This window comes from Branchiostoma belcheri, unplaced genomic scaffold, assembly GCF_001625305.1.
Source record: "Branchiostoma belcheri isolate BF01 breed outbred unplaced genomic scaffold, Haploidv18h27 scaffold107, whole genome shotgun sequence".
NCBI classification, from domain to species: Eukaryota; Metazoa; Chordata; class Leptocardii; order Amphioxiformes; family Branchiostomatidae; genus Branchiostoma; species Branchiostoma belcheri.
Window position 1 is genome coordinate 462,948 of NW_017802458.1, and position 12,139 is coordinate 475,086.

General features: G+C 41.2%; 1 protein-coding gene across 1 annotated transcript in view; it reads left to right on the plus strand.

The window, feature by feature from the left end:
• The window catches only part of LOC109479896 (ankyrin repeat and IBR domain-containing protein 1-like), a 28,387-nt gene extending 19,935 nt beyond the window's left edge, over positions 1-8,452 (plus strand). Inside the window, exons 13-18 of the mRNA XM_019781951.1 lie at positions 2,405-2,553; positions 3,706-3,840; positions 4,357-4,443; positions 5,353-5,428; positions 6,617-6,759; positions 8,267-8,452. Of these exons, the coding sequence (XP_019637510.1) occupies positions 2,405-2,553; positions 3,706-3,840; positions 4,357-4,443; positions 5,353-5,428; positions 6,617-6,759; positions 8,267-8,452 (776 nt within the window). The remainder of the gene's footprint in view (positions 1-2,404; positions 2,554-3,705; positions 3,841-4,356; positions 4,444-5,352; positions 5,429-6,616; positions 6,760-8,266) is intronic.
• Positions 8,453-12,139: the final 3,687 nt, after the last annotated feature.

Consider the following 12,139-nt stretch of genomic DNA (forward strand, 5'->3'; position numbering starts at 1 on the left):
ATGGCAAGTGTTTCTGCTGCACAGCCCACACCGTCTTTATGCTTTTTGGACTAATCAGGCGCACACCTGATTTATCCGTCAGTTCCCACATGTCATCCAGGAGTTGGTTAATCAGTTGTCGGATCTGTTCCACTGGCCGTGTTACCCTACGACAGTGCCTTGCCAGCTCACGTGTTGTTATTGTAGCCTCCTTTTCAGGCGTTCCCGGATCGGTCGAAGCTCCAGCCGGCAACCCTATATAGGTTGCCGTCTGGACCTTCTATTGCGTGCGATCTACGTTTGATCAGAAAATACCCACCTCCCCCCCCCCAAAAAAAAACATCGACCGATCCGGGAACGCCTGAAAAGGAGGCTATTGTTATTTCTGCTGTCACCTGGGTCGCTGACCTCCGTACTTCTTCCGCAGTTCAACTTTCTTAGCTTCCCTGAGCTGCCGGTAGTCTTCTTCGTCCCACATGAATATACAGCAGCTCATTTTGGAGCAGAATGTATCATGGTGTTCCGTGGTGAGCCCCTTTGTGAACCGTCTGATGTAATGGAAGATGTCCAACTTTACGTGACATCCCCATGGGGGGGGGGCACCTGTAACGGCAAACACACCTTATCAGATGACAAGAAATCTACCAGGTGTTAAAATCCTAGACAGGTTTCTGTATCTGGTAAACAATTTGTCAACTTTTTCCACATTCTCATTTTCTGCCTGTTTTTGTTAGTTTTTAGGTGTCAATAGGATGTCATCAATAACCTCAAGATATTGTGGCATACAAGCACCAAAGTAGTACTGTAAAGAAAGACGATGTCCTGACTTCCCGACTTCCGCACACCAGCAGGACGGTCAGGTGGTGGTCGCCAAGTCAACGACATCGACGCGGTAAACCTGCACAAAGGAAGGGAGAAAAGATCAGTAACTACTCAAGATGAGGGCGGATGCTTCAAATGAAAGAAGAGCATCCACTTGTGCGACATGTCATGTTACAGTTTACATTGTCAATCAATGTTTGTACTTGACATCCCTTGCCAAAGTGGTCTGCTATGCAGCATTACTCCCTGAAACATTCATCCTGCATTACAGCCAGTATAGTGCCTAATTTCACAGTAGATTATGACTGTCCAAGGCACCTCCCTCCACTGTCAACTCTGCAGTGCCTTGAACCAATTAGTTTACCTTTCCCCTGCATTAATGCCCTCTGTCACAGTCTTTGGTTATGGTTGACCCTTACATTAACACCAGGCTCAAGTAAGCACAATGAATCCTCAACCATTTAGAACATCCTGTGTCAGCAACTGACCTCCCAAGCCTCTGAGCAGGCCTGACTGACCTAATTCAGTCTATAACCTGCCTGGCCTGAAACAGTCTGAAGTTTTACACCGGGTATATTTTCAGAAATTCTGTTGCAATTCCAACCTAAAAGAACATACATGATTAGTTACATTTAGGACTTCATCATTATACTTCAACCACCAACACCGTACATGAGCCACTATCCTCATACCAAATTTCAGGTCCTTTATTTGACCTAATATGAAGGCACAGGAGGCAATAAGTTACAATATACTTTTGGGACTTTTTTTTACAAAAAAAGCTACATTGAATTATTTTAGGGCCTGCATCCAAAAAATTAAACCAAGAATACCTGTGGAAGTATATTCCCAAGCTTGTTAAAATTTCAAGACATTTGGTAAAAAAATTTGGTGCCTGCTAGCAAATGTCTAACAAGAAGTGGAGAGAGAGAACACAATGTAGGACCAAGACAGCAAACTGATAGAGCATTCTGCTCCCCCCATAGGTCACATGACTTATGGGGGGAGCAGAATGTTCCCATACATGGTCACATGATAGATCAGACCATCCTTTGCAACTCCCCATAGCACATGTAGGAGGCTCTGTATGTATACAAATGTACAACGAGATGCAGTCACTATCAGCCCAGGCCAACAGGTCCTGGACCTTTTGATTGAGTGGTTAACAGACATTCAAAGAAAAGAAAAGACTCCTGTAGCTTGGTCAAAACAAGCCAAACTTGGAGATATGTATGGTGCTGTGTTTCAGCTCAAAGAAAACAGATTATGTTTCACCTCCTAGAAGGCACATATGTTTTCAAAGAGCACAGGATTAATTTGGTGTGACCATCCCCACTGGCAAGCTGTCAGGCAGGCTGTCAGGGGTGGAGATCACATCAGGCAACAGCTTCTGCCCCACTCCAAAAGGCCCAGATGATTAATGATGATTAATGGTCATGGCATCAATCTAGCATTACTCCCAATGTTCAGTGGGAGCTAGTTTAATGCTGGGGTAACCCCAGAAGTGATCTGATAATGACCATGTAATGCGGCATTACAGCCGCACAACTGACAACTTTGGCAAGGGTTGTATTAAAATATTTGAATGTACAATTGCCTTCAGCACAAGTACCAGAGAAGAAGACAGAGGTAGACACAGAGGCAGAAACCACAGCTAACTGTCTGTGGCTGGTCACCAACACAAAACCCTGCCCCAAGTGTAAGGTCTACATCCAGAAAAATGAGGGCTGCAACCACATGAAGTGTACCAAGGTGACTAGATCATTCTTGCTGTTTGTAGATGTTTAAGATACTAAGACCCCATTCACACTCAAAAATCTATTCGATTAACGGGGCTATACAAATAGAAAATTGTCCATCCAAATCATTTTTTTGGAGTGTGAACGCTCCAAATCACTTAGATTTTACCCGCATTGATTCCAAAATAATCCACCTCGAGAAGGTGGTTTGAGACACTAGCGGTGGATTTGAATTAGACAAAACCGCGAGTGTCAATGCAAAGTGAGTTGGCTTCTGAGTTAGATTCGGTAGTGTGACGTCATTGCAAGTGGTCCTACCAATCAGAGCGTAAAACACAAGCTGCTATTTACATATTCATGACAAAATGGCATAGACAATTTTCTATTTGGATAGCCCTGTTAATCGAATAGATTTTTTGAGTGTGAATGAGATCTTAGTAACTTCAGGAAAGTGAAGCTTTCTGTGCGATCAGGTCTTGAGTTATCTTGAAGAAGTAACAAAAGTTCTTTAAATTCAATCCTTGTTACTTCAGAAGTTTCCAGGTATGGAAGTATAGTTTTAGGTGGCTGAGTGGTGGTGGGTTTGTGTGGCTGTCCAACCCATCAGAGTAGGCTCACAGCACACGGGTGGGTTAGATTGACAGGCAGGATGACAAAAGTCAAAAGATCAAAAAGTCAAAAACGAGATCAAAAGTTCAGACATAGGAAACAGGGTGAATTTGAAGGTCCCAGAAAACAAAAAGATACTTTTAGATTATTAGGAAGTCTAAAATCTCTGATTTCTTGTGTGAAAAAAAACTTAAATGTTACAATTATAATAATATTTTGTGTCTCCAGTGTAAGTATGACCACCACTGGGTGTGTGTTATTGCCTTCGGCAGCAGGCTATGAAATCACTTTGCTATATTGTGGCATAACTCTTGAAGGCCTGTTTTGATGTTCATGATTTTTGGCAGGCAGGTTACCATTGGAGAGACCAAGGTCAAGTTCAAAAATGGGTCTCGTGGGGGTCCCTACGTCACTGCAGTGGGCCTTTTCTGTGTGTGGTTTTTATTGTTAACAAGTCATAACTGAAGTATGTGTGAATGGATGTTCATGATTTTTGGTAGGCAAGTTACCGTTGTGGAGGCCAAGGTTAAGTTCATGTTATATTTTGTGTCCGCAGTGTAAGTATGACTTCTGCTGGGTATGCCTGGAGGACTGGGAGAAACACAGCTCCTCCACAGGTGGTTACTTCAGGTGTAACAGGTACGAGGTGGTGCAGAAGGTGGAGGAGGAGACCAAACTACTCACAGAGGAGGTGAGAAACATACATAGTGTCTATTGCATTCCTGTAGTCCTTGTCATATGCTGCTGTGTTGCATGTTTTTTCAATGATTTGTATCATACCCAGGCTGTGATAACCGTGAAACTATATGCCAACCCTGAAGTTCTACGTACGATCTACTTTAACTTACTACATGTATCTGATAACGTTAGTATACAGGATAAAGAGTGGATATACAATTTATTACAAATTAAATAGGAAAGAGAAACATGGTAACTGCTAACCTATTCTATTCTATTATACTATTCTAGCCAAGCTATTACTATTGGGGGTTTGACTTCTTCTCAGGAGGCAGTGGGAGATGAATTGTCCGACTCTTTGAAAATAAGTCAGTTGGAAGACTTTAGCAGTAATGTAGTGTTTTGTTGTTTGTTGAGATGTAAAAAACTTGAGGAAATATTGGCGACACAATATGAACCCTGACTTCATTTTGATTCAAGGCTTGTGTCTCTATTCAGAACTGACAACTGGTTTTTGTTTTTTCTCCAGGCAAGAGAAAAGAATGAGAAGGCACAAGAACTCAGCCGTCTGATGCACTACTACACCAGGTTCAAAAACCACGACAACAGCTTTAGAGTGAGCTCACACACTTTATTCACAATCTAAACTCGTAAACTAAAAAGTTTTATTCACAATCTAAACTCGAACACTCTTTCTAGGAGAATTTCCCATGCTACTATATAGTAAGCTAAAAAATTTGTGAAAAAAGTGAAAAGTGATTTCAACATGTCATTTTTCATCTGCTATAGTAAAATATTGGGTGCTGAGAACCATTGTTAATACATTACTTTGCAGGACAATTAATATTATCATGTGTACGAAAGATATCCTGAACTAGAAAAGGCAACATTTGCAAAGCGAATGCATAATGTTTACCATATGGTCTGCTCTGTTAGTTCTTACTCAAATTCATATATATGGTGACAGGAGTCTAAATCCCTCCTGCTATAAAATTGCAACATGATGTAACACAACTCTAGTTACCATGGTGACAGACGTCTGGTTCAGGTCATTGACCTTATTCGTTTGGAACGTAAGAAGAAGAAGAGGAAGAAACTGAGCAAAAATAATGTTTTCCTTTGGTAAACATTAATTACAGTCTAAATCCCTCCTGCTATAAAACTGCAACATGATGTAACCCAACACTAGTTACCATGGTGACAGATGTCTAGTTCAGGTCATTGACCTTATTGGTTTGGAGATTTACTGAAGAAGAAAAGGAGGAAACAGGGCAAAAACAATGTTTTCCTTCGTTTAACATAATTACTGTAACAGTCTAAATCCCTCCTGCTATAAAATTGCAACATGATGCCCAACTTTTGCAACATGATTGTAACCCAACACTACCATGGTGACAGACGTCTGGTTCAGGTCATTGACCTTATTGGTTTGGAGAAGAAGAAGAGGAAACAGAGCAGAATCAAGATGTTTTCCTTTGGTAAACATAATTACAGAATGATCCCCCTCCCCCTATATTGTCCACAGATAGAGGAAGCCTACCTGCGGACTGCCATGAGAAAGATGAACGACCTTGCCCTGGCAGCCGCAAGTACAGGTAAATGTAAGGACCTGCTCTCTTCCTTCCTTCTGTCCTTTCTCATACTGTATATTCTACAAACTGTGTTAGCTAAAAAAACCTTCAGTAATCATTGCTGCCCTATCTTTGCATCATAATATTTGTAGAACAGCAAATTTGGATAGAAGTTTGATGTAAAAGTGTTCCTGGGTAAACCTAGCTATCATCATTTTTCAGATTCAGATGTCACATTACATACTGATAGGGGGAGGGGGGAAAGAGAGATTCAGATTCAGATTTTATTGAATATCGACTGGCATGTCACATTAAGTGCATGAAATATGTCGAGTATTTACAACTTGCGCCCAGTTATTACAAAATAATAGATAACATAAAAACCTACATATATCTGTATCTTTAGCGATAAAATACAACATAAAAACTTGTCACTTCATTTACCCAATGGCATATTAACATTATACAGATTCCTATAGACAAGTTATATACGTGTACATGACTTTGCAACAACTTCATTGCGCTTTGCATGCTTGAGTCAAAAGTTGTGACTTTTCTTTCTTATTCATCTGCATGTACATCTTTGCTTATTCTAAACTACTATAATTATATTAATTGTACTAAGTCTTGAATATCTAAGCCTGTTGTTTATAAAATTACATGTATATTTACCTCTGGGGAAGCAGATATCCTTCCGCGGAAGGGTTTTGTAAGAGATTTAGATTTTCATGTTCGCAGCTGTTTCTCGCGTTTGGGTGGACGGATTCTTTTGAGACTCGGTATATGTTTTGCTATTGGGCTGCAGATGATGCACATTCTTTTGTTTTTAATGTGTTTTCGGGTGAGAAAATGGTGCCTTTTGGTGGCCCCAAAACACCCCTTTGAGCGTGAAAGTGGTCGCGACCGTTGACCTTTGGCGTGTTTAAGATATTCTCCGTCTGGTCCACATATATGACCCCTCACACAGAGGGATGTCCGGTCTCAATAAATTCTTTGTTTAAAACCCTGTATAAAAATTATACAATAAAAAGCCCGATTTTACTTGTTGTGTCTTTTTTTGCTTAAATGTACTGTGATGATATGAATCATTTTTCATTAAGGATTTTGACATATATATGTAATGTATTTTAAGTTTGTATTTCTTGTAATTCTGTAGAAGCTTACTGTGATGTAAGTAGATGACTTGTGAAACTCAGACGTTGTTGCGCTGGTTTGCAGTTGGGAACCAGAGGGTGAGTACCAAGTTTGTGGAGGAAGCCATCCGTGAACTGCTGTCTGCCCGGCGTGTGCTGAAGTTCTCCTACTGCTATGGCTACTATGTAGGAGATGCCAGGAAAAGGAGGATATTTGAAGATATCCAGGTTAGAAGCCTTTATTATGTTAACATGAGTAATACTTGTACTAGTAATTACCTCCATGAAATGTGTCATGGAGGTTATATTTTCAGTTGCGTTTATCTGTCCGTCTGTCCTTCTGTCCGTCTGTTGGTCAACAAGATAACTCAAGAACGCCTGGATGGATTGGTTTCATACTTGGTGTGTTGGTAGGGTGTGACGAAAACTGGAAATGATTAGATTTTGGTCCCCCTAGTGGCTTCCCTTGGTACTGCAGCGCAACTTCCGGTTTTGATATCTCGCGATCTGGACATGCTAGGGTCATAAAATTTTGATGGAAGGTAGCTCTCATGCTTGGGAAGAAGTCACATGAGTTTGGGCCCCCTAGCAGCTTGTTCTGGAACTGCAGGGCACTTTCTGGCGAAATGTTTAAAAGCCAATAAGTCCAGACAGGAACAACATATGTCTTCATTATTTTTGGTGTGTAGGTAGCTGAGAGAGAGATGTACATAATTAAATGCAAATTATACAAATGAGGAGTTTATTTGCATAATTAATGAGGAAATTCTATAATTACAGTGTTTTACATTATACTACTTACATACATGTAATGTATGTAACCTATGGCAGGCGGAACTTCAACAGATACTAATTATGCAAATGATGACCTAATTTGCATAATTAATGCGAAAATTCTATGATTTCGTAATGGTGAATGATGAGAATGTCATACTTGGGACATCTGTAAGTTAATCAAAAGTTAACATACATCACGATGCATATATCATGTTAATGCAGAGGTCATTTTCACAATTAAAGAAGAAATTTACATTTACATATCAAGATCATATTTCATGGAGGTATGAGATCTCGGAATTCTAGTTTTTGTTTTATTTTTGTTTATAGTGTATATATCAATTAATACAACTCAACAACATCATTTATACAACTCAACAACGAAAACTTTTTGAGTGACCATTCTGTATTAAAGTCGTTCTGCACAACTTAGGGTTTCTGATATGTAAAGTTTTACAGAAAAAAACATGATACTTTGTGTGAAGTCTTACACTAAGTCTTTGAAATCACTGAAGAAAAATGAGAATATGATAGATGTCAAGTCTTCTCATGCCTATTCTATCGTTAAGAACTTGTCTGGGAAACTTTTGATGGAAAGTAACACTGAACTAGAAAGGTCGACATTTGCTTTGGAGCAAATGCAGCAGATGGCTTCACCACATCCCCCATACAAATAATAGGCCTGTCCCCCTCCTGCACAAATGTCCCCCTCCTCCCCCCCTGTCCAAAATGTGAAGTGTTCCAGCAGTCCATACCTCTATGCAGAAATGGAATTTTCCAACGCCTACTGTAAATGTAAGGTCATTAAGGCCCAAAATTGAATCTGTTTTACGACATGGCAGGGAAAGAAACAACAATTTTAATTATCGCTTCACAATTTCAATTATGGCTCTTGGTGTGGTGAAGCCATGATTAAAGGAGTTTTCTGACTTCCCCACTTCTGTGTGAATTCTAACAGACGGAACTAGAGGAGGCTACAGAGACGCTGTCCCAGATGATAGCGAGGCCGTACCTCCGTACGCCGAGGTCAAAGATCATCCAGGGCGCCCAGCTGACTCAGCGGAAACGACACGACTTCCTGGCGGCAGTAGAGAAGGGCCTTCTGCCACCGGAGACTCCGCCATCAGAAAGGAGAAGGATGTGAGTTTTGGGCTGTAGTTTTGTTTTTACCACTGTGTACAGAGGTTTTGTTTGCAGTGTCTGTGTCTGCTAGGCACATTGGGGACGTTCACAGTTAAGTCAAAGGTTCCAGAAAAGGTTGTCTTGTTTCCTACCTTCAATTTCCTGCTATATACTAGATAGTGAGTAAAGAGACTCTTTTTACACAACAAAGTCTCCTATTCAGCCAACGTTTCAGTGACCATCTGTCACCTTCCTCAGGGCAATTCTGACTGGTTCACTTTGCATTGCAGCACATACATTTCCCTGTAATCCAATTATGCATATGTGTATATAATGTAAATATTGTACATTTGGGAATCTTTAGCAGCGCCACCTGTGCTGCAGTGGGAAAACAGTCTCTGTATTCAGTGTCTTACCAACCTGAAGAAACTATTCATGGATGCATGTACATCGTAGATGTACACATAGAATCAGGAAGAAATTCACAACGTTAAGTAAAACAAGAACACATTTACTGTAAATGTTCCAGTTTTTTCTGTGGCTGTAAACATTTTGAATGAGACAAAGACTTAGCATGTTCCTCACATGAGGTCTTTATTCTTCCCTTTCCAGTCTGATGGACTTGTTCAGGCCAAGGTTCTTCGAGGAGGAAGACGAGGAATCACTACAAGATGTAAGATTCAATAGTCCTCCCACCAAAGTCTAGTGTGTTACATCCACATATACTACTTTCTTTGTTCCTACAGTAATTACATGTAAATGTGTGCAGATGAATGTGTACTTGTATTAATGAAAAATCTGTCCTGTTGTTTTGATCCATTGTGACAATTAAAAGTTAGTAGTCAGAATATTCCTCAATCAGTGACTGTTTTTGAAAGGTAGAAACTCGTACCTCCAATTTTTAGTGGCAATTAAAATATTTTGTACGTAGGTCTAGGAATTTCATACTATGTCTATTATAGATAGACTTCTACAAATTAGAATTGGTAGTGAATTACTACTGACTCAGAGATAGTTACATTGTAATGTTACTACTTGGTACATCTTCTTGGTTTTGGTTTTAATGATCATTCTGGCATACTCATTTTTACCCGAATGAAGTGAGGAAAGTTGTGTGAAGTGACTTTCCCAAGGGCACAAGGTTGGTGACTTGGCAGGATTCGAACTTGGGACCTCTTGGTTCTGAGTCGAATGCTCTGCCATTGCGCCACACAATCCCACAAAAATCCTTTGTAAATACATAGTGTTTCTACCCCTTCCAGGAGGATGCTGCCCTAGCCCAAGCCATCCTGGCCTCCCTCCGCGATGCCTTCCCCCAGGAGCCCCCCACCCCACCTCAGGGGGACAGCAGTACCCAGAGCTCTGACGAACCCAGCCCGAACCCTGCCACCAGGCTGGCTAGTACAGGAGCCAGTCCTACCAGAGGTTTGTGTTCTCAGTATCCTTGCCTGCCAGTTATTAGCCAATCACGGTGGCTCACACAGTCAAGAAACATTGTGATTGGCTGGTAACAGGAGGGGAGTATTTTGAATTTCGCTCCGATGAACCCAGCCCCAACCCTGCCACCAGACTGGCTAGTACAGGAGCCAGTCCTACCAGAGGTTTGTGTTCACAGTATTCATTCCTGCCAGTTATTAGCCAATCACGGTGGCTCTCACAGTCAAGAAACATTGTGATTGGCTGGTAACAGGAGGGGAGTATTTTGAATTTCGCTCCGATGAACCCAGCCCCAACCCTGCCACCAGGCTGGCTAGTACAGGAGCCAGTCCTACCAGAGGTTTGTGTTCTCAGTATTCTTTCCTGCCAGTTACTAGCCAATCACGGTGGCTCTCACAGTCAAGAAACAACGTGATTGGCTGGTAACAGGAGGGGAGTATTTTGAATTTCGCTCTGATGAACCCAGCCCCAACCCTGCCACCAGGCTGGCCAGTACAGGAGCCAGTCCTACCAGAGGTTTGTGTTCTCAGCATTCTTTCCTGCCAGTTATTAGCCAATCACGGTGGCTCACACAGACAAGAAACATTGTGATTGGCTGGTAACATGCAGGAGTATTCGATTGGCTGATGACCCTGGTCAATCATGTTGTCTCTTACAGTCAAGATTATGATTGGCAGGTAACTTTTTCTTCCAGCAACAGGAAGGGGAGTATCTGATTTGTTTGTTGGCTAATTAACCATGTCTAACCAGCAGAATGTACTGCACCTGTGCAAAACCCTGATTTTCATTGGATTTTTGGTCATCATTGCATTAGAATTTTGCCTGTTGCAGAGGATAACTTTTCCAACATAACATTTGGAAACTACAGTCAGGATGTTAACCTTATATACACGAATAAGACCTTACAATGTATATGAGACGTTCTGCTAAAGTGCTATGTACAACATATGACAGGTTTTGCAAATTAAGGTGCAGTACGTTCTGCCGATGTGCGGGTCTAACCTGTATAGATGGAAGAATTGCAGGCTGGTATGCCAGGGCTGTAGTCTGCTATGTACATATTTATCTGTTTCCTAAAAAGAATAGCTGTAGCCACTTTAAGAAAAGGTTGAGATGAAAATTTGAATCTGTTTGTATGAAAATAAAGATAATTCCATCAAGTGTAGTGCTCCCAATGGACCCAACTCTACGTCTTATAGGCTGTGGCAGGCCCTGCATGATGCACGGACTATCAGGGAAAAACTAGACTTTTCAGAGAAGGTTATATTTGGAAAGGAATTTCGAATCTTTTCTCTGCTTTAAATGAAAAAAATGATTTTCTCTGTTGTAGTCCCGCCAGTAGACCCTACCCTGTGTCTGCGGCTAGGCTGTGGTAGGCCCCGGGCAGTGCACCGGCAGTCAGGGAGACCTCACGACTTCTGCAGCCTCAGGTGTCTGCAGCTGGCTAGGAGGAGAGGCAGGAGGGGGAGGAACAGTACGTATCTGTGGGGAGTCATTAATGAGGGATGGTTCAGTAATGATTAAAGGGGGGAACACTTTCTAACTGTATTCAGGAAATCATAAATAAAGTTAGACCTATGAAAAAAATGTTGTGTTTCCTGTTTCCCAACAGACTCTAGAAAAACCTGCAGACCCTAGACTTGTTTTGTGTGTGGACCCCTGCAAGGGACACAAGTAATAAATTTTTCAAGCTGATCAACCTTTTCTAGCTCCATGATCTGACACCTGAGTGATAAAATGTTGTACAATAATTGGTTTTCTAACATTGACATTGAAAATGAATTAGTGTCCTAATGCAAGTTTTACTTTGTTAAAATTTTTGGAGTGCACCATATGAAACAAAACCTAATTGCATGTTCCCCATTGCTCCTCTTCTGAACTTGAATCTAAAATGAGAACTAACTTTAAAATCTTATTAATTACTACAACAAAGATTTAATTATTTTTCTGATACTTAGAGACCAAGAATATCCAGTATACTATTATATACTTCTAATGTTAAAAATTCCTACAAAAATATTTGGGTGAGTGAGTGCACCCACAGAAAAAAAAATTAGGTGCACAACTCCAATTTTGGGTGCACATGGACCCAGTATTTCAAGCCCTGCATATAGGTACAAAATACATACATAAGAGTTAGAGTTAGCATTGTGATTAACCTTTGTTTTTACTCTATTAGGCCTGGACCTCCCCTGGCACTTGCTGGAGTTGGAGCCACCCCCCACCCCACCCCGGAGGACAGACTCCCTACCCCCCCTGCCCCCCACCCCCC